Source organism: Desarmillaria tabescens, assembly GCF_030435595.1.
Source record: "Desarmillaria tabescens strain CCBAS 213 chromosome Unknown EV420scaffold_255, whole genome shotgun sequence".
NCBI classification, from domain to species: Eukaryota; Fungi; Basidiomycota; class Agaricomycetes; order Agaricales; family Physalacriaceae; genus Desarmillaria; species Desarmillaria tabescens.
In genome coordinates, this window is record NW_026848554.1 from 1 (window position 1) to 22,803 (window position 22,803).

The 22,803-nt window shown below is 48.0% G+C and overlaps 8 protein-coding genes across 8 annotated transcripts; 6 read left to right on the forward strand and 2 right to left on the reverse strand.

Moving 5' to 3' along the window:
* Positions 1–2,264: 2,264 nt before the first annotated feature.
* Positions 2,265–4,577, forward strand: EV420DRAFT_1694066 (fungal-specific transcription factor domain-containing protein). Its single transcript, XM_060479387.1, has 9 exons — positions 2,265–2,477; positions 2,533–2,883; positions 2,934–3,091; positions 3,145–3,213; positions 3,270–3,550; positions 3,601–3,824; positions 3,876–4,009; positions 4,059–4,082; positions 4,149–4,577. The coding sequence occupies exons 1-9, from the start codon at positions 2,319–2,321 to the stop codon at positions 4,321–4,323; spliced, it is 1,575 nt and encodes a 524-aa protein (XP_060321428.1). The 5' UTR covers positions 2,265–2,318; the 3' UTR covers positions 4,324–4,577.
* Positions 4,578–6,536: 1,959 nt separating this feature from the next.
* EV420DRAFT_1602235 (uncharacterized protein) lies at positions 6,537–6,773 on the forward strand (the record flags this gene model as incomplete). Its single annotated transcript, XM_060475026.1, has 2 exons — positions 6,537–6,691; positions 6,749–6,773. The coding sequence occupies 2 exons, from the start codon at positions 6,540–6,542 to the stop codon at positions 6,753–6,755; spliced, it is 159 nt and encodes a 52-aa protein (XP_060321429.1). The 3' UTR covers positions 6,756–6,773.
* Positions 6,774–7,576: 803 nt separating this feature from the next.
* On the forward strand, positions 7,577–9,304 carry EV420DRAFT_1755118 (uncharacterized protein; the record flags this gene model as incomplete). The annotated part of the gene is made up of 2 exons (XM_060480495.1): positions 7,577–7,691; positions 7,742–9,304. A coding segment is annotated over exon 2 (1,542 nt), but the record flags the coding sequence as incomplete, so codon positions are not given.
* Positions 9,305–10,586: 1,282 nt separating this feature from the next.
* On the forward strand, positions 10,587–12,185 carry EV420DRAFT_1771739 (uncharacterized protein; the record flags this gene model as incomplete). The annotated part of the gene is made up of 1 exon (XM_060481097.1): positions 10,587–12,185. One exon carries the CDS (start codon positions 10,587–10,589, stop codon positions 12,183–12,185), a length of 1,599 nt encoding a protein of 532 aa, XP_060321431.1.
* A 3,007-nt stretch (positions 12,186–15,192) lies between these two features.
* Positions 15,193–15,622, forward strand: EV420DRAFT_1655048 (uncharacterized protein; the record flags this gene model as incomplete). Its single annotated transcript, XM_060478835.1, has 3 exons — positions 15,193–15,423; positions 15,479–15,527; positions 15,579–15,622. 3 exons carry the CDS (start codon positions 15,193–15,195, stop codon positions 15,620–15,622), a joined length of 324 nt encoding a protein of 107 aa, XP_060321432.1.
* An 844-nt stretch (positions 15,623–16,466) lies between these two features.
* EV420DRAFT_1655049 (fungal-specific transcription factor domain-containing protein) lies at positions 16,467–18,840 on the reverse strand (the record flags this gene model as incomplete). The annotated part of the gene is made up of 10 exons (XM_060478836.1): positions 16,467–16,524; positions 16,576–16,762; positions 16,809–16,966; positions 17,020–17,043; positions 17,098–17,231; positions 17,282–17,821; positions 17,864–17,945; positions 18,000–18,157; positions 18,209–18,559; positions 18,619–18,840. The coding sequence occupies 10 exons, from the start codon at positions 18,838–18,840 to the stop codon at positions 16,467–16,469; spliced, it is 1,914 nt and encodes a 637-aa protein (XP_060321433.1).
* A 76-nt stretch (positions 18,841–18,916) lies between these two features.
* Positions 18,917–19,628, reverse strand: EV420DRAFT_1602270 (uncharacterized protein). Its single transcript, XM_060475027.1, has 4 exons — positions 19,485–19,628; positions 19,279–19,361; positions 19,201–19,220; positions 18,917–19,038 (listed from the first exon to the last, which is right to left on the reverse strand). The coding sequence occupies exons 1-4, from the start codon at positions 19,552–19,554 to the stop codon at positions 18,972–18,974; spliced, it is 240 nt and encodes a 79-aa protein (XP_060321434.1). The 5' UTR covers positions 19,555–19,628; the 3' UTR covers positions 18,917–18,971.
* Positions 19,629–20,281: 653 nt separating this feature from the next.
* On the forward strand, positions 20,282–22,435 carry EV420DRAFT_582337 (cytochrome P450 monooxygenase). Its single transcript, XM_060482669.1, has 7 exons — positions 20,282–20,662; positions 20,719–21,081; positions 21,137–21,528; positions 21,583–21,659; positions 21,713–22,099; positions 22,145–22,244; positions 22,293–22,435. The coding sequence occupies exons 1-7, from the start codon at positions 20,437–20,439 to the stop codon at positions 22,365–22,367; spliced, it is 1,620 nt and encodes a 539-aa protein (XP_060321435.1). The 5' UTR covers positions 20,282–20,436; the 3' UTR covers positions 22,368–22,435.
* The last annotated feature ends 368 nt before the right edge of the window (positions 22,436–22,803 follow it).

Below are 22,803 nucleotides of genomic sequence, written 5' to 3' on the forward strand. Positions count from 1 at the left end.
CTGGCGAGTATACCAACTATACTGCGAGCATAGGCGACACACATAGGTGAGCACCTTGCGAGCTAGTATACAACGAGGACCAACCAGCATAGGCCAAACTGATAGCGCAGCACTATCGTAGCAAAAAAGCTCGCTCGGCGGCGAGCACTAGGCGAGCACACCAATACAGCATGGCTCGATCGGCGCGGCTCGAATAGGACGACACGATGGCAGTGACGTAATTGTCCTCCTACCACCATGTACCATCTCGTCTCGTCTCCTCCTACCACCATGGACGACCTCGATACAGCCCTCGTTACCGTCAGATCCCACCTTGTCCAAGTTCTCGAACCCAGTGACAGCCCCAGAACGCGACAAAACAAAAAGGAAATCGCCGCAGCAGCCAAAAATACGCTGTACGACCTCGTCAAGATGTTATGTGGCTCCGTCTGGGAATTGTAAGAGTCTGACGCTCTATCCGATTGAGCTAGGCGGGCAACGAGGAATGTTGAACATCAAAACATTATAGGAAGAGGCGGACGATCATTGCCACATCTGGAAGTAACAGCACCATGCCGCCTGCGTGTCCTGAGGGCTTCCTGAACTTCTATCACTCGACGAACCCTCTTTCTGCATACCGGAAACTATAGCTAAGCACCCTTACAGCTTTTCCGCACGCTTGAAAGCGTTATCACTACGCAGCAGAGATTGATATCGTTTGAGTGCCACTTCTATCCTTCTCAATTTCTTTCCTAGTAACAACATCCGCAGCTATACAGCAATCCAATGCGCTAAGATCTTGTGAGACGGGCTTTTTATTCGCAAACTACCCTCAGGCGAAGCCCATCATCATCAACAGCGCAGATGTGATATACTTGGCCCGGATTGATCCAAACTGAACTTCTTCGTTTCCTTTAGCCAGCTGTTCGCCAGTGATGAACCGGTACCTCTTCCTACGAGACAAGCCTCGCTCTTTTTGTCAAAAGTTCGGTTACCAGGGGCCAGTATTGTGGCAAAACGGATAGATTCTTGTAATATGATACTATCATTGCAGTTTGGAACGTGAGTACTTGAGTCTTCGCAACTCAATGTTTCTATACGGGGACTGAGAATTATGCAGCAGCGCCCGCGCCCTATTCTCTGTAAACTCTTCTCCAAGACCCCGGCGTCGTGGCGGGGCTGAGAATCCATGCTATAAGTCATTGCAGCGGCCCGCATCCGACTTTCCTACGATTACACTCGTAATCGTGTATATTTTCGTCCTGGAAAGCTGATCCTTCGGACCGGCAGCACGGCCGGCGTTAGTAACAACACTTTACTGCTTTTCCTGCCTCGAGCCGTTGGTTGTTTCCCCGCCACGGCTTAAAAGTATGATGCATGATCACAGTAGAAGTTAGTGGGAACTTGGGCCTTGGAAGACTCGACATGGTCGTCACAGTGGTTGTAATGTACGTGGTTCACTTCAAGTCCCGGGGCTCCCCCCCCGCCGTGTACGTAATGTCCAGGACCGGCGTTCAGTGTGCAACCGCTGTGTAATCTCACTGACTTACTAACCACTATGAAGGACAATGTGTCTATCAAAAAGAGGAGACTGACTCATGCATGCGATAGATGTCGTTTAAGAAAAAGTAAGATTTCCATGGATATTGTTTTCGTGAGCACTCTAACGCCTTCTTTAGAAAAATGTATATTCCGTCCGCTACATTAGGCTCAGCGAATGCAAGAACTGAGCATTGAAAACGTGTAGGCGATTGCATTCCTGGACAGAGCACCCGTTGCTCAAATTGCATCGCGTCCGATGCAGAGTGCACGCATATTATTCCAACCAAGGTCAGTTTCCTCTCTCCTGTCAAGTGCCAAGCCTTATGACGACTCTTGAACAGAAACGTGGTCGGAAGTCCAAGTGTGCCCTATTTATGATTTCGCTCAACTTGCAAAGGGTACTGATTTTGATAGTCCCAAGGAAGAATCAGCTCCGGTGGCTTCAGATACAGTGAGACACAAACACAGTCCTAGGTGCGACAACTGTAAACTAAACGATTCCGCAATATGGCTCAGATTGTTATTAGCTACGTTGAGGACCTACTAGAACGGCGCGTCAATGAGCTGGAGGGTAAGCTTAAAAAGGTTTAGTGACCCTGCACCTTCCCCATTGCTTTTCTCAGTCATCGTAGCTCAATCCGAATATCATCCTACCGGGAGGAGCAACGTTGCAAGAGAAACCCAGGCGCTTATCAATATCCATGCACGGAGTCTTATCTCGATCTGCAGGTTATACGTCCGAGTCCGAAGAGGCCGAGTCTGATGACGACTTAACGCACTTAGACCTTCTGGTAAAGATGAAGAGGATGTCATTGAACCACGAGAATTCCTTCAGCCAGAGGTGTTTCGGATCATCAAGTAGTTTTGCGTTTTTCATGAGTGCCATTTCTACCGAAAAGAAATCGAAAGGTAGCCTGAATACGATGCAACTACACGACTATTCTAATGCGCATCCTGTGTGTCCTACTTTAGCAGCCAGATTCCCTTTCGCTAACCAGTCTTGATGACCAGTGGGAGCGTGCCACGGCCGACGCCGAGAAATCTCGCTACGTCTTTCCTGACAACGATCTTATTACGAGCCTGGTCGCCATATATTTTGAAACGATCCATCCAATTTTTCCGGTCCTGCATCGACCTACATTCACGAAAGACGTCGCCAATGGGTTGCATCTACGGGATGAGTATTTCGGCGCTACGCTACTTCTTGTTATATCTGTTGCCTCGCGATATTCCGATGACCCAAGGGTGTTAGCAGATCCGAGATCAAAGCTTTCCGCAGGATGGGACTTCGTCAAGCAAGCTCCCCTCTTTAAGAAAGCGGTATTGTCTCCTCCTAGCTTATACGAGCTTCAGTCACCTGTCGTAAGTCTGTTTTCATTGTTCATCGCTCAAGCTCAGAATGCTTTTGGAAGCTTGGAGTCATATACTCTATTGGAACGTCCACTCCTCGGTTTAGCTGGACCATGGTTGGGGTCGGACTACGCGCCGCAACTGAAATTGGATTACATAGGCGAAAGCCAGAAGGCCATAAGATGACAGTCGATGATGAACTCAAGAAGCGGTCCTTTTGGTAAATTTCCTATTCTTCGTATCGCCGAGGGACGCTGATCGCACTGTATGTAGGGCGCTCATTATACTTGACAGATTAATCAGCCTACACTTAGGACGACCTGTCATGATGCAGGAGGAAGAGTACGTCGTACTGACCCACTACGTTTTCTCTACTGAACATTCATATCACGGCACAGTTTCGACTTGGAGCCACCAATCGAATGCGATAACGAGTACTGGGATATCGGACCAGGCGGAGAAGTGAATTTTTGCCAACCGGCTGACAAACCTTCCAAAATCAGCTATTTCAACGCGCAAATACGACTGAGCGTGATAATGTCGGTTGTCGTGAGGATGCTTTATTCCATCAAGAAGGGTCGAGACATGTTGGGCCTTACCGGAAAGGGATGGGAAGAGCGTCTCGTTTCTGACCTAGATTCATCCATGAATGATTGGATGAAAACCATCCCCGTCCATTGTACGCCATACGTTGTACCTACATTCGATATTCTGCTGACTACCTTATAGTGCGTTGGGATCCCGACCACAACAATACGCCGTTCTTGTATCAGTCAGTGGTTCTTTATACAGCCTACTATATGCTCCAGATCCATATCCATCGACCCTTTCTACATACCAGCTCTCCTCTTTCCGAATCGTCTCTCACCATTTCTACGACTGCAGCTAGAACTTGTACTCGAATCCTTCGGGTTCATCGCATCAAAATCAAAACCACTGTGCCTCACATTCTGGTAAGCTGAATATACCTAACTTCCCTTTCCTCAATTCACTGGTTGATCGAGATAGGAGCCCTTGTATCTGGCACTGTACTGGCTATGAACATCTGGAGTTACAAACGGTCTGGCCATGCGCCAAACGCAGAAGACATGGCCGGCTTTGAGCAATGCCTAGCCGCCTTCATACATGCTGCTGACACGTACGTCTTATTTTGTATCATGAATAAATTGACACCGGTTCATTGATAGGTGGAATATTGCTGGTCGTTCATTGTGAGTAGCAGTTTCAAATTTTCACATCCTCATGACCATATACGGACATCTAGGAAAATGTTCAAGGGCATGGCTTCTATTGAGGTCGCTAGACTTTTGGATGATATTTCTATTCCTGTCGCCCATCCTCGGGAAAACTCTGCTCCCGCATCAGAATCTACTCCCCAACGGAGCTCGTTCAGCGCTGAACCAGAAACATGGCCCGAGCACCTTGGTACCTTGGCCTTCCCTCCTTTGGTAAAACTTCGTTGATGGTAAACGACTTCTACAGATCCAGCATACTTGAACGATTACTTAGCGAATGGCCTGCCCCTGAATCTGACGAGTGAGGACTCGTTAAGCTCGTCCCCGGGCCAGGGGTCATGCTTGAACCATTCCGAATCAGAGTTTTCCGGTGGGCAAGGCACGATTGATATGTGGAGCTATGCTCCCCCAGGATTCAGGTGTGCCGCCGTAGTCTCTCGGAAAAAGTTTGCTAATATGTGGACCTGTAGCTTCGTGGAGTGGGACACATACGTCACTAATATGAGTCTCGAGAATGGACACTCGTAGCGATTTTGGATTCTGCAGCTTGTCAGTGAACGTACCAAGGAGCTCGTTCTAAACGTAGCTCAATGGGTCTGTATTTGAACGCTCAGATCCGAACATAAATATCAAGAGCCAACCCGTATAAATTTCAATGGAATTATATTCAGCTTCCCAGGCTTGCAGATGATGCATATTTGGGCGACACGGTCTTAAGTCAAAAACGTATAGTTCAGCTGTCTGTAAGTTTCCCAAAGAGAAAGAAATTGAGTGATGCGTCTAGCATAATGACCTACGGTCCACAAAACCTTGACGCGCGCAATATGCAGGGTTTTTCTACCGCTGACTCCGTAACAAACGAAGTTCAAGTACTTTCATTCTGATAGCCTCGGAAAGCCGCGGAGAAGCATATCTACAATAACCCCCCCCCTATATCTCTCTCTGATATTCGCACGACGGAATGATTCAAGGAAAATTAGATTGGAAGGCAACGCTACATATAAGAACAACGGTACATTTGTTTGCATCTCCTGCCCGTCATCCACAATATCAACGATAACTAGACATTCAAAGAGATCTCAATAAAGTGGCTCTCGATAATGAGACAGAAAGACTGACCTGGTGCTTTCAAACGGCCAACCTCCCCATCACAGTCAAGTACGACAACAAAATCACTCACTGCACGCTGTGAATCAGCTTCCTTCACAAGACGAATGTGAAATCTACTCACAGGAGCGACAAGGTGATGTCACCGTTGACCTTGGCCTGGATGGCGATCTCGACCTCGAGGTTAAGGTCAAGACGGAGCTTCAAAGCCGCAGGAGGTGCAGCCTCGCGCGGGGTGCGACCAACGATCTGTCCACCGAGGACGGAGGAGGATTGAGTAGGTGCAAATTTGGTAGCGGTTTCTGGGGCAGACATTGTTGAGATGTTTGCTAGCCAGTCAAGGCTCTTTTATACACGACCGGCGATTTGTGGGGGAGGAAATTTTTGGGTGTCCAGAGCCCTCGTGGAACGCATTGGGTGTTCCAGAGTCAAATTGGAAGCTCTGTTGCAACACCTGCATTCGGGCTGTCGTTTGCTTGTAGCAAAGGACCCTTACGACCCATGGCATGCACAAGTTATCATACTAGTGGAGATATTCTTCTTCTCCATGGCAGTCTACAGAGCTACCTGAGTCGGACGCAGAGAGGTAAAAGAAGGGTATCAGGGCGAAAAACGGTGTTGGTGGCGGCTAGCGAAACTCGGGCTAATTTGTTGCAACAGGACGATGAGCTTCGAACAATACCGAGGCAGGCCGACTCTCGAAACTGTCATCCCGTGGAAGGACCTGTTCTCGTGATAGCTGATTTTGAGAGCAGCGATTGCTATGTTTTGACGCAAAAGATAACGAGATGGGGTGCATCGAGACCGAAGCTGGTTGCGGTGATAATTTCTAGAAATCTACTCTGGGGAATGAAGACACGCCTCGGAGACCGTCGCGCGGAATTGATGGGTTAAGAGTTATCAGAGTCGTGGATGATGGGGAGATGATGGTTGCAAATCAAGCCGGACCTTCCCACAATGTAAGCTTGGGGTGGCATTTTGGACCCACAGGCACCCATACATATGGCTACTCTTGCCGGCTATGCCATCAAGAAAATGTCATATTACACCTCTGCTCCATGCGTCCTACTTCACTGGTGTATGTTCAAAAGGCCCCGAGTCGCAGGCAGGGGGACATCGTCAACATCGTGTTCATTATGAAATAAGAACCGTTACGTAGCAGGTGCCTTCTTGCTGCTTCGAGACGAAAAGAGTTAAGTTGCTTGGACGAGGCACCCGACTTATCGAGCTGCATTATGGCACGAAAATATCCTCATTTATACCTCGGGTCGGTCGGTTCTCATATAAAAGCCTAGCCAAAAGCGACCTATTCATTATCAGCAAAACATGTCTGCCCCAGAAACCTCTACCTCCGTTGCTACCCGCTCCCAGGGCACCGTCGCTCCCAAGGAAGCTTTGAAGCTCCGTCTTGACCTCAACCTCGAGGTCGAAATCGCCATCCAGGCCAAGGTCAACGGCGACATCACCCTCTCTCTCCTGTAAGTCGATGATTACCGCCGTTTTGGATATCTCAAGCTGACTTGTTGTTTTTACAGTGAGTGAATGTGCCGTAGGACTGGAGGGAGCAAATTGGACTTCGATTGCCATGGTTGGGTGAGAATTGCTTTATTAGAGATCAGTAGTTGTCGATCCTGACGCTTGTTTGCTTAGCACGTCGCTTTGCCGATTACCTTCTTCCTATCCTTCATTTTTCCCTGTCACCAACACTATATTAGTACTTATTCGGAGTTCATGCGCGTAGTACATACCAATACCAGTGTTGCTTTTGGGGTTTCATACGATAAAGTCAGGGTCCCGCAAGTATCCAGTAGTCGTACATACTCATTGTCTCAATGAGCTCTGAGATTTGCAACCGCCAGAGGCACTCCTTCGAAGGCCAGTGTCGGGTGCTGGGGAACGATGGAACGTCTGTCGGCACGGGGAAATCGACAAGGAAAAGGAAAGTTGAGGAAGTTGTGTGGCACGCTAAGTTCCATTTCCGCAGTGGCAGCGAAAGAAAAAGATGATACCTGAGGTAAACAAACTCCAGCTCAATTAGCCGCTCATCGAGCTGTCCTCGAGTGAGAAATATAGCGGAAAGACGTTGGGGAGACCGGGCAACAAGCAGGCTGTGTCCTTGGATGCACCGGCAAAAATGCTAGATACACTCCCAAAAACGACCAAGGATTGTCAATACGTTTGTCTGAAATTCCCGTGCATTAAAATGCTTAAGTTCCAAATGATTGAGTTGCCGGAGCACGTACGAGTACACAGAGAATGCAACACTGATGGTTTCTGAACAAAAAGAGGATGATTCAGAAAATGCGGACCGGTGAGCCGGGAATACCGGCGACACGTGTGATCTAAGCGCCGTCTCTCTATATACAGTAACTATCCACAGTTACGAGTACCACGAGCAGCTATAAAGCCAGCTTACCAGGCTCAATCTCTCTCGATTCAAATCGACGGTCATTCAAAGTACTCACGTCGTTTTGGCGGGTACGTGTGCCATTGTGTCTTCTCCCAACACTTTACCAAGCCCATTTCAGGATTCTAGATTCCTCACTCCATGTCGTGCCTCACCTGCAGCAACTGCGGCTTCGTCAATCTGCTTCCCCCGGAGGCCCATGTACAAAAAACTCTCCAAGCTATACAATTGAACTCCGACGACTTAGTTTTACAACTTCTACGCGGGTCACGGCCATTGCTTGATGCTGACCGTGCCTTGCTCGACGCTGAAATTGCCAAGCTAGAAAGGTTGCGATCTTTGTATGATGTTCAACTTCAAGAGATTCAGACGCGCCGACGTCCAATCTCGAAAGCCCTGGAAGATCGCACGTCGATCTATGCCCCCATTCGTCGTCTCCCCCGAGATATTCTCACCGAAATCTTCCATTCTGTCTGTGAATGTTGGCGGCAGGAAATAGAAGTGGACAGCATCTTTACGGAAAACCGTTATAGTCTAAACGTATCTGGGCCTCTTTGGGTCTTAGGTCGTGTCTGTGGGCTTTGGAGGGATACATTGCACTCCTCTCCGGTGTCCTGGGCTCGGGACATCGTACTCAAGTCCCCTTTCTCCAAGCACGCTCGCAAGATACTGCAAACTTATCTCGAGCACACAGGCGAACACCCTCTCAGTCTATCGGTCGACTGTTACGACGATAATTCCACAGAAGACCACGAAATCATGTCTTTAGTTGTTCAATCCTGCTGTCGCTGGAAAAAAGTGTACATTTGCACCGACGTGCATTATATGCACCACCTGGAATCTATATCGTATCTTCCCGTTCTGCAGATGATTGAGATAGATATCATCGTTGACTACGAGTCTGATTGCCATTTGGGCATGTGTTTGAATGCCCCGCAGCTATGGCGAGCGTCCCTTCCTCGCCAAGGGATTCATCAAGTGGGGTTACCGTCCAGCATAACTCATTATTCTGGACGCATCACTTGTCTGGAAGATTTTCAGCTCCTCTCCCACTTACCCAAGCTTATAACATGTCATCTTCGAGATTTCTGGACGCTCTCATTCCAAGCCCGCCGAGTCGAGGCTCCGGTGACTATGGCCGAGCTTCGTCATCTCTATGTGAATAGTGCGGATTATCTCAACTTCCTGACGGCACCTCTCCTCCAAAGTTTGACCATATCCGAACCTATGCGAGGATCAGTATCTGTCCCTTCCTTCCTCCGTCGATCGGGGTGTCACCTCGAGAACTTGAGCTACAATATGCGCGCGGCAGCATGGCTCTCTTCGGAGCCGCCGGTCTTGGTCAGCAACATACTCTCATCAGAGGCATGTTCTACTGTCTCCCGCCTTAAACTTGAGCTTGATAAACGCTTCGACGAAGTTGCCGAGGCCCTCACTTCTCTCTCTGTCCTGCCCAACCTACGTCATCTTATACTCTGCGTGACGACACCTGTAGAAGAATATGAGTGGAATGCCATACCCGATATGATACGCTTCCGCCGTGATGCAGGGCTGCTGAAAGCAGTTGAACTGCAGATTACGGACTATGGGAGTGGACGCTCGGACGAGTACGACATCACAACGGAAATCAAGGGACTTGCTGGGGACAATTTGGAGATGCGGATTGAGGAATGGAACTCCCCAGGTGAAGAACACATGTCGATCTTTCACTAGAGTATAATATAATGACTTTCGACTACATGATGTACGTCTAGGGCTCCAACCGTTTAGTTTTCGTTTATGCTCAGGTCCAAACTAAACGGAAATGGTTGCGAAACCATTTATAAACAGTGTATAAATGATTGTACAGGGTAGATCACATGACACTTTAGAATAGCGGCAAATGTGCATCAATTCTCTTATTAATACGTGTATCTACAGCATTCTAGATTGAATGTTGAGAACGCATCCTCTCTATAGACATTGGTCATGACATGGTAGATGGGATCATCGGATAAAGCCTCTTTCACTGCGGCTGGAGGGAGGTTACTGCAAAGGCATGCAAACTGCTGCACAAGGGCAGACCGAAGAGACTGAGGGTGTCATGGTTCTTGGAAGCCTGAGGGTGCAGTTGGACATGGTGAAGACGGCCTTTATATTGAAGAAATACTTGTGAAAATACACAATGACTCACTAGTCGAGAGGCAGACATTGTCCTTGAACAATTGGGGAATGAGATAATATTGGTCAGTGGTGGTTGTAGCATCGCACAAAGTCAACGAAGTGGATAATTGATGCACTGCCTAATTGGATGATTAGGTAACCATTTACCATTTAGTTTACTGTTTGTTTACCGTATGCCTCTCGACCTAAACTTAAACGGTAAACTAAACGGTTTAAACAGTGTATAAACTGTTTCATACAGAAACGGTTGGAGCCCTATGTACGTCTCTTTGGTGCAAAACGTGATTGTTTACTAAGTGGGCACGTTACGTCCTTCCGTCAGGTGCTGGCGTGGTACTACCTGCGATGTGGACGTTTCTGAGAGCCACAGAGAGAAGGTCACAACTCGGGAGAATCGACCTCCACGCTATTTAGTGAAAGCACCAGACTCTGCTGTCTGCGAACCCAAGGGTGGCAGTCTTCCGGAACAGTACATCTGCAGGGATAGCAAGTCACTTTCATTGAGAAATAGATGCATGGGTGTATGAGCTTACTATGACCTTTCGAGACTCTTCGTCTGGCAGCAACAGCAGAAACAGGGTGTTTGTCGCCACCGGACACGAGGAAACTTCACGCTAGTTGGGTAAAATTGGAGCGACGGAGAGACGTGCTTACTCAAAGACTCGAGTCACCTTCATTTTCAGTCTCCCCTAGGCAGACTCTCAAATCAAGACAGTAGATTCTTCATCTTTAGTAGGTACTACGTGTGCCAGCATATTTTCTTCCAACGATTTACCAAGCCCCGTCTTAGAACTACCGAATCCATGTCGTGTCTGTCGTGTCTAACGTGCCGCAATTGCGGATTCGTCAATATCATTCCTCTCCAGCCACAGCTACAGAATACTACAGCCATTCAAAGCTCCGATAGCTTCGTTTCGCAAATTCTACGCGGCTTACGGCCGTTGCTCGACTCTGAATATACCTTATTCAATGCTGAAATTGTCAAGCTAAAACGGTTGCGGTCTTTGTATGATACTCAGCTCCAAGAGATCGAGTTGCATAGGCATACAGTTTTGAAAGCCCTGGAAAGTCGCAAATCGATCTTTGCCCCCATCCGTCGTCTCCCCCAAGATCTTCTCATCCAAATCTTCCACTCCGTTAGCGACTCCTGGTGGCAGGAAACAAGAGGGAACTACCACCTCAAGCAAGAACGCCATAGTCTAGATGTATCCGGGCCTCTTTGGGTTTTAGGTCGTGTCTGTGGGCTTTGGAGGGATATATTGCACACCTTGCCGGCGTTATGGGCTCAGAATGTCGTGGTGAAATATCCTTTCTCCAAGCACGCCCACAAGATATTGCAGGCCCATCTCGAGTATTCAGGCGAACAACCCCTCACTATACAGGCTACTTTTAGTGGGCGGCATGAGCTGACAAGAGGGGAAGCGATTATGTCCTTACTCGTTCAATCCTGCAATCGCTGGAAGAATGTGCGCATTCGCATCGTCCCGCATCATGCACATCACCTCGAATCTATAGCAAACCTTCCCGTTTTGCAGACATTTGGATTAGATTTCATCCAAGACTACCGCTCCCGGTATTGCTTGGACATATGCCTGAAAGCCCCGCAGTTGTGGCAAGCGTCTCTTCCCAGCCGTGGGATCCATCAATTGAGGATACCATCCAGGATAACCCAATACTCCGGATGTATCACTTGTGCAGAAGATTTGCGACTCCTCGCCGGCCTACCCAACCTCGAAACATGTCACCTTCTGCCCTGGCGGGCATCCGTAGTCCATATCAGTACACCAGCGGTGGTGGCTAAGCTTCGTTATCTCTATGTGAATGATCCAGACTCACTCGACTTCCTAACTGCACCTCTCCTCCAAAGTTTGACTATATCTCAAATTCCGCTGGGGGGATCATTAACACCCGTCACTTCCTTCTTCCGTCGATCGGGGTGCCATCTCGAGAGTTTGAGTTTGAGTATGTGCATGCAAACGTGCTTGTTGAATGACCCCGACTTGAACGATATGATTAATATGCTCTCCTCGGAGGCATGTTCTACGATCTCTCGTCTTAAAATTGAGCTCGGTAAATACATGCACAGAGTTACCAAGATCCTCACTCATCACTCTAGCCTGCCCAATCTACGCCATCTTATTCTTTGTAACGTGACGAACATAAAGAATGAAGCGTGGAATTCTATACCCAAGATGATACGCTCCCGCCGTGATGCAGGACTGGTAAAAATCGTCGAACTGCGGTTTGCGGACGATAAATATGAAGCCTCAAACGCCAAGTATGCCACCACAGCCGATATCAGAGGACTGACTGGGGACAATTTGGAGATGCGGGTTGAGGAGTTGAACCCGCCAAGTGAAGAACACTTGTTGATATTTGACCACGTCATCTTCTTTGAATAAGACAGAGTTCAAGTATCTGACACGTAGATGATGGGAAAACAGTGCGTACGTGGTGTGGGCCAACTATCTACCTGACCAGATGTATTCAAGCTTTGCCTCATTGGTGCAGTGAACCGGGAGAATTATGTTCAGAATGGTGTGACCTTGGTGCTAGCATTCTCAAGACACGAGCGCGTTGAAGGGTGTCTGCGGTCGGAGATGGGAGTAAAGATAGCGGTATATGGGAACGATAATAACTTTCAAAGTACAACCTCTCGGTGCAAGGCAACACTCGTCTGCCTGACGCCAGAGGAGCAATGCAAGTAGATAACTCGATGTGTGGCACACGGAGTTATCCTCACTGTGAAAATGTCTCTGAAAGCCATGGACAGAAAACCACACCTCGGGAGAGTCGAACTCCACGCTGTTCGCTGATAGCGTCGGACCCGTTGTCCGCGAGTGCAAGGGTAGCTGTCCTCCGGCACCGGTCCAACATTAAGGGAATATTAGGAAACGCCTTGATACAAATGTATATCGATGCAGGGATAGCAAGTCACTTTCGTTGAGAAATGAGTAAACAGGGGCTTAGCTGACTACTGCCCTCCGGTGCATCAACAACACACCTAGGAATTGCTGAGAGCGATAGGTCCCATTGAGACAGAGACAATGGCATCTCGGGAGAGTCGAACTCCACGACAAAGCGTCGGATCCCACTATCCGCGAATGCTGAAGTCACCGTGTTCGCGGCCTCCGTTTCAGCAAGGGTATGCTTCGATGAGGAAATCACGACGATGACATCCTGAAGGCGGTCAGAGCCGATAACTGAAGGGGAAGACACGAGGGAGGCGAAGGCCAAGGTATCAAGCAGATGCTACAGCTCTAAAGGGTCGCTATCTGCCATCGCCACGACGGTGGAGGTGAAAGATGGGATGTTGACAGTGTCTTTCGCAATGAAACTCCAGGCGATCGATCGTGGTAGGGGCTGAGGTTCGCAGTGGACGTCGTTCTTCTCTAGAGGTTTACGCATCCAAGCGACAAAATAGCGAGAGTCTGCTAAAAATAGCGGTTTGGACGGTTGCAGTTCGGTAGAGAGCCCTCTCACGAACTGGGTGTCTGCATTTCCATCATAAGGGATCCGTCGCGCAGAATAAGAGAATGGTTGATGTCGGTAGGAAACCAAAGGCCGGAAGCGCCTGACCATTATCGATATCGCCTGTCTCTTTGTGAAACTCTACAGAGCATGGAGCATATGCTCGCAGTACGAGCTTGAAGACTGGTATGAGACACCGATAAAAATCAGACCTAAAGCGACGTCTGCAAGGAGTGTCCAGTAAGCAAAATCGGGGCGACGACAAGATCTTACCATGAAGATCCCAAATAGCATAGGTTCGGCGACCTCCTTGCAATGTCACTCGATAGAATGCGCGCAATTGAAACGTGCGTGAGACCATAGATGATGTAGACAATATTGGAGAGCAATGATTGACTTCAAAACAACTCCAAGGCAGCTAGGAAGTTGAAGGCAGGGGCCAATTAAAACTCCGACACCACCTCTGCCGTCATGCCGACTGCGCTTTTTAAACTCAACCACTGCAATCGTCGAATTATCAGAACGAAATCATCAGTAACCTGATAGCTATCAATTACAACTTTGAGTGCTTTGAGGTACGACACTCACCTAAAGTTTATTGTAGAGGTGCATTCACCTCGGTATTAATTACACACGCGTCATTCTTCGAGATTTGAAGCGGGAAGAACTTGAACATGTGCCAAACGGTACCATCAGGACTGCATAGAGCTCCACGACATCAGACAAGAGCGATACGCCGTTGTTGTCGACGAAAGGACAGTTCTATTACGGAGGCAGAGCATAAACGAGGGACTAGTGCATTGCAGACTTTTCAGTAAATAATCGATGGACTTGGCACTGTTGGTGTGCTGAAAGTTTTACCCTTGTCGTTATCAAGTCGTGAAGATACCCGCATGAATAGTTGTTTCCATTCGTGCCTTTCGAGCAAGTCGGTCGTTGCCGCGTTCGTCGCCGTCGTAGGAATAGGGCAATTTAAACTCAGCCACTCTCTCCCGACCATTAAGATCAAAGTGCTAGTCTCTTCGTTCGCATTGCGCCGGCGTCCGTAGGCTTCGACCTTGATTTCAATAACGACGACAAGACTAGGAAATAATTCTGACAACGCTAAAATTTACATTCTCAAGGCGACCTATGTGCCCAGTTGGATTCGGCACGGCGCATCTGAATCTCGAAATACTTAGCGGAAGTTACTGCAACGATGTTCTGGTGCGTATGCTATACTCAGGCATGTTCGACCGGTACTAAAGGGTTATTTACAGACATCGTCTACATCGTTATAGGCATGCAGAATGGAGGGCACGATGGCAAGGCTCGCTATGACGACAGCACAAAACTCTATTTTCTCTCGACTTTCCCCGGCTGATTTCATACATTGAAAACTACGCATTGTTGAGTAAACAGGACCGAAACTAGAGCCAATATCTTCTTTTTAAGTTCGTTTCATGGCATCTGTATCAACGTATCCAATTAAATTGAATGGTAGACAACCATGCGGCAGTCGAGCGATACGAAATCATCACGGATTATGATGCGATGCTTTCAAATCGACCTCTCATGCGCGCTGCTAAAGTTCACACATCACAAACATTTTCCTTGTGGGCCAGCCACATATGCGAATTCACATACGCTTACATCCTGACGACCACACAAAGAGGGTTTGGGCTGGTAGAATGATGCGCACAGGAGGGCCCTTTCCATTGGACGCGCACCTACAATGGAAGAGACGATTAGGTGGTGCACCCCAAGTGCAATGCAACCACCGCCCCCATTCCGAACGTGATTTGGACCCGGTAGAATTCGCACAGGATCTCTCGAGGACACTCGCACCGCACCAAAACGAGTTAAACGACTCGGCAACGAGATCACCATTCTATCATATAAAAGGCGCTTCTTTCCCAGGGATTCTCTCTGTCCATCCAGCGAACACATATTCCTGCAATGTCTCAAGAACCAGCTGCATCTGCCACTCGCTCTGCCTCCCCCGGCCCCTCCACCACTTTTCGTCCCTTCCCTGGTCCTGGAAGTCAAATCGGCCAACATAAGAACGAAGGGCTCGGAAGAGGCGGTGTTAGGAAGCAAAAAGAGGCGCTAAAGCTCAGGCTGGACCTTAATCTCGAGGTTGAGATTGCCATTCAGGCGAAAGTCAATGGTGATATCACTCTCCCTGCTGTAGGATTTCGCATTTTGGTTCAGGGTTCTAGATGAAGTTAATCATGGGTTTTAGTTCATAAATGCCTGCGCTCGACAGAATCGTGGCAGCGGCATGATCTTAGGTTAGTATGATCGTATCGCAGAGTTCTACAATCGCTAACGTCCGTCTGCAGTTCCTCGCGAGTACTTGTTACCAGTGCCACGTAAATGCTCTTGAAATGCTCTAGAGATGGAAGCTAAAGTGAACGTCAATGGACTATGATTTGTTCCATTTTTTTTCTTGCATATCTCGACTACCCATAGTACAGCTGATCAAACATAAAATCATCATGAGCTTCATCTTCTCCATCGCCCCTATCCCCGGTGCCCACCGTATCTTTTTGGACAAGCTTGTTGGATATTCTGCCTCGCCGTCCTTTCCTGCCCAATCAAAATCAATCAGTTAACTTTATGATCTGATGTGACCATAATATTGGCGCTGTAAGTCGCCAAATACAAATCCATGGTCATGCAGTATGCGTACAGCCTCGCGTACAGAGGCGAGAAACGATTCTGGTATCTCTCGATCTTGGTATAGAACACATGCGTTGGTACCGTCCACCCTCTTCCATTACCACCATGCGAAGACTACCATACGAAGGCATATCGCGATCGGCGGCCCAACTTGAACCGCGTAATTTTCAATTGGGTTTATGTTCTACCAATCATTTCGGTTCCCTACTTGATGACTCTTCTGTACGCTTCAGAGCCATATTACTGTTCCCTATTACCTGCTGTAATCACAAAGACCGTGCTGCAATAAGTGAGAAATATTTTATTCGACGCTGACTAACTTTAACATAGTGTCTTGCAACAATGGCAACACGGGCGGTATCAGCTAATGCTGAATTTTTCCGAGGACGATAGAAAATAATCCACCGCTTCGAGTCGCTATCAATTCTCAGACGCCCAAGTCAACTATGTATGCGACACCAATGACGGACGCTACGTTTTGGTTGGCCTATGTTTAGATCGAGGCATCTGCTTCATACGTTCTGACGGAGCTGCAGAACTTCGAATCGTTAAGAGTATCCATTCTCGAGGCCCATACTGTTAACGTAAGTGTCCCATTCCGCGAAGCTACAGATTCACTTATTAGTAGATACCTTCCAAAAGACAGTGACGGCTCACTCAAATCCTGGAGGTGCCAAAGTCCACCTATCGATCGTGCCTACGCCACCAGACAAATGTGATTCCGCAATATCGAAGAATGATGATTGAGACTGATTCAGCAACTTCACGTCTGTCCAGTCTAAGGGCTGGCTTGCACCAGCGTGGGTCTCTAGATGACTGTCCGAGTACTTTGGATCTGTAGAAGCTGGTTCTCGTGAACAAAGGGATAGAAGGAGGGAGGGTCAACGTACCGAATTGCTGCATTTGTTTAGGTGAAGCGTCTCGTATGTTATAATGCGATTCCCAAATGGGAGCAGATACAGGGCCGACATCTTTCGGAGGATATGCAGTAGAAGTCCCATCTAAAACACTAGCAGTTTCAAAGGAAGCCATACCCTTGAACATTTTCCTAGACGTCCGCTTGTGGTCATGCGTATGTGAAACTTGGAAACTGCTACTTACAATGAACGACCAGCAACATTCCACCTATCAACGGACCAATGTCAGAATATTCGTGGTACGAAATATACTCAAACGTACGTGTCGGCAGCATGTATGAACGTAGCTAGGCATTCTTCAAAGCTAGCTAGATCATTTGCATTTGGGGGATGGCTCGCCCGTTTGCGACTCCAGATGTTCATAGCCAGCACAGTACCAGACATGAAGGCACTCATCTAAAATGATTTTCGATCAACGAATAGGGAGGTAGAGATATTCAGCTTACCAGAAGGTGGGGCGATGTAAACTTTATTCTTTTCAAATGGACCTGAAGGATTCGAGTACAAGATCTGGCTGCTATCGTGGATATAGCAAGAGACGAAGTGGAAAAAGAAGAGACCGTGCGTAGAAAGGGTCGATGTATATGGATCTGGAGCATATAATAGGTGTTATATAGAACCGCAGATTGATGTAAGAACAGAGTATTGTCGCGTTCGGGGTCCCAACGTACTGAAGCATGGTAAGTAGAACGTTCAACTGACATAATGGAAGGCATGCAATGGTCGGGGATGGCGTTCATCCAAGCATTCATGGAAGAATCCATGTCAGAAACGATGCGCTGCTCATCCTTTCCGTTAAGACCTAACATGTCTCGACCTTTCTTGATGGAATACAAATTCCTCGCGACAACCGACATGATCCCGCCCAACCGTATTTGAGCGTTGAAATAGCTGATTTTGGAAGGTTTATCCGCCGGTTGGCAAAAATGCACTTCTCCATTAGGACCAATATCCCAATATTCATCGTCGCATTCAACCGGCAGAAGCTATGGTAAAATATGAATGCTCAACAGAGTAATGGAATATACCAAAACAACATACTCTTCCTCTTGGATCGTGATGGGCCGGCCCAGGTATAGACTTAGTAGTCTGTCAAATGTAACAAGCGCCCTGCATACAGTTCTATCAGCCATGCCTTGGCGATAAGAAGAATAGGAAAAGTACCAAAAGGATCGTTTCTTAAGTTCATCGTCGACTGTCGGTTTGTGCCCTTTCGGCTTTTGCCTATGTAACCCAATTTCTACTGCAGCGCGTAGTCCGAGCCCAATAACGGTCCAGCTAAACTGAGGAACGGAAGTTGCCATGGAGCATATCACCCCGAGCTTCCGAAGCCATGCTGAGTTTGATTAAAAAATGGCAGGAAATATACTTACTGCGGCTTGCTGAATCTCATATAAGCTAGGAGGAGCCAACACAGCTTTCTTGAAGAGGCGGGCCTGCACGAGGAACCTCCAACCTGCGGAAAGCCTCGAGCTGGGATCGGCTAATACCCTTGGGTCATCGGAATAACGCGACGCAATATGTAAAACATGAAGTAATACAGCACCAAATTTTTCATCGCGTAAATGTAACCCATTGGCGACGTCTTTCGTGAATGTAGGTCGATGCAGGATTGGAAGAATTGGATTGATCGTTCCAAAATATATGGCGACTAAGTTCATAATAAGATCATTATCAGGAAAAACATAAAAAGGTTTCTCGGCATCGGCAGTAGCCTGCTCCCACTAGTCGTCGGGGCTGGTTAGCGAAAGAGAAGCCGGCTGAGGCTCAAAACAGGACACACAGGATATAAATTGGAGTAGTCGTGCAGTTGTATCGTATTCAAGCGACCCGTCAACTTCCTTTTGGTAGAAAGGGCGTTGATGAAGAGCACCAAACTACTTGATGGTCCAAAACACCTCCCGCTGAAGGCCGTGTCGTGTTTCAATGACAGATTCTTCATTTTTTCCACAAGGTCCAGGTGCGTAAAGTCGTCATCGAGCTCAACCGCTGTCTCAGACGACATATGACTTGCAGATGATGAATCTCTTTGTAAGGATACCCCCGACACGCGTCTTGGCATCTCCTGTATTCCTTCATGAAGAATGGCATCAGGATTGAGCTATAATTACTGAGAAAAGTCACGGGGAAGGTGCACTATTTCCTAACCTCTTTGATTATACGTTCCAATTGTCCGGCGCGTCGGACTAATCCCGCCACGTAGCTGGTCAGATGTCAGTTGCATATCATGAAGTCACCTGGTTTACAGTTGTCGCACCTAGCATTGTTTTTGCGTCTCTGGCAAATTGGAGGATGCTGGAGTAACGTTTTGCGTTGGACTATCGAAATCAGTGCCTATTTAAGCATGGAGACAGATAGCACTGACTTGGACTTGTGACCCCGTTTCTGTACAAGAGTAGAGTTGGGGTAAGTCTTAGTATTTCACAGCGGAAGGAAAACTCGCTCTCGCCGGAGCCACATAGGTGCACTCTGATTCGACCGCAATGCAACTTGAGCAACGGTTTCCCTGTTCAGCATCGTGATCACCTATATTTTTTCAATATTTAGCTGTTGTATTAGCTGATCTGATGAAGCGGACGGGTTGTTGTACATTTTACTAGCAAACCTACGTCAGAAACTGCTACGAAAACAAGGCATAGACAAGCTTACTTTTCCTTACACGGCACCTATCGCACGCACGAGTCAATCTCCTTTTCCTGATAGACAATTCATCCTCCATGATGGTGGAAAAAGGCGGACATAGCTACCGGACGACATCTTCCGGTTCCTGCTGTGAGAAAAGTAAGAAACGTGCGTTGGCACAGCCACGCTGCTCTTGCTCCCAGCCCGTCCCTTACAAGCCAAGGTCCTAGAAATAAGTAGTTGGCTAGTAAGTACTCTGTCGTGTCGTACTAACGCAAATATTTTCCTCAGCTCGGAAAGGGGCTGTTTTGCTGATGCATGTCGCGAAGACTGAGCTCCTGCGCGGCGCGCCTGTCATTTGCTCTTCAACCGGAACATCCGACCATGGAATAATTTAATTCTCTCTTCTTCCTGACAACTCCTGCATCTCAGAATGCAAGCAGCAGGATTGGGCGCCACGAAACTACCAGTGAAATACAAAAGGATCTTCTGGGAGAGCGCTTTTCGAATAGCTTTTCTTGCGTTCAGTTGTCTATGTTTGTTCTCGACGCATACATCGTTACGTGCACAATTTGCCTGGCTTGCTCTGCTGCGGCTCCTCACTTTCATTAAACGGTCCGGTGAGACAGTCACTTACCTCCCCAAACTATCCCCTTCTAACAAAATCACTCCAAGATTTCCGAAATTGTAAGCCCTGCACGGTACAGTGAGACCGTTTGAGAAAATCCCTCGCGCGACGCGACTTACGTCAAACACGCTGCCGTTCGAACGAATTCTAGCGGTTTGTCATCACTCTCACACATATGACCGTATTTCCGCACTCGATTCGTCACAAACTTTCCCAGGAAGACGCCAAGTTCAATGTCAACGTCACCTGGTCGGTAGTTTTCCACTCACGCTTGGTCATATGGCGCTCTAGGATGTATCCCACCGCGATGGTATAAATGGTCTTCGTCCTGAATAGCTTTTACACAGCGCAATGTTCTATCCTAGCCTCGAATCATTTCACACAGACCTTCCGACAGTCGTCGGCACTGTTCTTGTACTGGTCATTCTGGTTCATCTGGTCCCCTACCTCGTCGATTCCCATGGCCTCCGCTCGTATCCTGGGCCTCTTATCGCCAAGTTTTCCGACGCATGGCTGGCATACGCGTCCTATAAGGGACATCGTTCAGAAGTCATCCATGACTTGCATAAGAAATATGGTCAGTCCCGTATTGACTATGTTCATTATTAAAATGGCTCATCCATATCCCCCAAGGACCCTTCGTTCGCATAGCGCCTGACCATATTTCTGTCGCCCTTCCGGACGCACAGACCACCGTCTACGGGCATGGGAATGGCGCGCTCAAGTCCTCGTTCTATGATGCTTTCAATCTTTCTTCTTCGCATAGCATGTTTAGCACTCAGGATCGCCAGGTCCACACTCGGAAACGAAAGATTATCTCACATAGTTTTTCGCCGAAGAGTGTGCTGGAATTTGAACCTCATGTACGTCATTTCGTCGGTCAGCTGCTACGACAGTGGGATAGGCTATATGACGGGGCCCTGGAAGGCCTGTCAGGTCAGGAAGGTGAGGGTTGGACAGGTCGTGAAGGGCGGTTTTGGCTGAACTGCTTCCCGTGTAAGTGGGCTTCCTCTGTCAGTTTGAGCCTCTGATTTCATACCATGTTCTGCAGGGTTGAACTACCTCACATTTGATATCATCGGTGATTTGGCGTTCGGCGCGCCATTCGGAATGGTCAAGGCAGCCAAGGACATAGCTCAAGTACCTGAAGATCCGTATGCCGTGATGAGTTCTTACGGACAGGGGACCGGAGCGAAGTATGCTATGAAGGAAATCCCAGCTGTCAAGATTTTGGGTGGACCAATGGACCATACTATCGCCACGATGGGAGTGGTTCCTTCGTGGTGGAGGCTGCTGCTCAAGCAGAACCCGCTCTTTAGGCAAGGCCAAGAAGATCTTGGCGCCATATTCGGAATGGCAGTCGTGGCCGCTACGAAGAGGCTGGAGGTACCTACAGATAGGAATGACCTGTTGAGCAAGCTGCTAGCCGGAAAGGATGAACAAGTAAGCAACGTTTTGCAGATGGCTTGGTAGTTATGTTAACCTGCTTCATTCAAGGGCAATCCAATAGGCCGAGAAGAGCTCAGTACAGAGGCATTTGCGTTTCTTATTGCGGGATCAGACACGACCTCCATGTATGTCTTTATCTATTTCGTCGGCGCAAGGGTGAACTAAACATTTGGCTCAGTTCTTCCTGCGCCATCATCTACTACCTGGCACGCACGCCGGACATACAAGACAAACTCCACAAAGAGCTTGACGAGCACCTTGACTCGGACGTCGCTACAGCTGAACGAGTCAAGAAACTCACCTATTTGCACGCATGTATCAACGAAGGGCTGCGACTGCACTGCACACTGGGTGTGGGACTTCATCGTGTAGCACCCGAGAGTGGTATGATGGTTTCCGGAAATTATTTCCCCGGAGGCACAATTATTAGTGCTCCTATCTACACTATCCACCGGGACCCTACGGTATGGGGGAACGATGTGGAAGAGTACAGGCCGGAGAGATGGTTTGAGTGTGATAGTGCGGCTGTGGCGAAGGCGTTTACTCCGTTCTCTGTTGGCCCTCGGTATGTGATTTCAATCCTACTATACGTATACTCATACCATCACAGAGCTTGTATTGGGCGTAATTTAGCAATGCTCGAGCTGCAAATTATCATTGCGTCGATTTTGAAGCGCTTCCATTTCGTGTTGGAGAATCCTGATGAAGCTGTATGTGCTGATGCCTTCTCTTTTGCGTCTCACTGACCTGGGATATAGCTCGGAGTGAAAGAAGGATTTTTGAGGAGGCCAACTGGTTGTCGTGTTGGAGTGAAAAGACGCGAAGTGTTCTAGATAGCCGTTCGGGGTATTGCAAAGCTGGCTCTTACCGAATATACAACTTTTTCTCAACCATAAGTATGCTACTTGATGTTACCAGTGTCGTCTTGCCGGCGTCCAGGACCTCGCTGGTTTTACCAGTACTTGCAGGTTAAAAATACAAGCAGAACCAATGATGCTCATTATCTAGGAGTTTTGAGAGGAATTGAAGAAGAACATCCGGCAGTGCGGTACCTTTCATGTAACATGTGGAATTAGACAACTTGCTGCTAATCAGTAACAGAAAGCATGGCAAAAAGCTCGCTGCGACTTCACCGCCAGGCGTTTCGCAAGAATGTAGAACACATTTCGTGATTGTAAACATCCTGTTGAAGTCCTGTGCTTGGGTTTCTCGCCGAGAGTCCGATCGGGCCGCTAGTTGACAGGTTTCGGCTAGGAAATGACTGGGTTC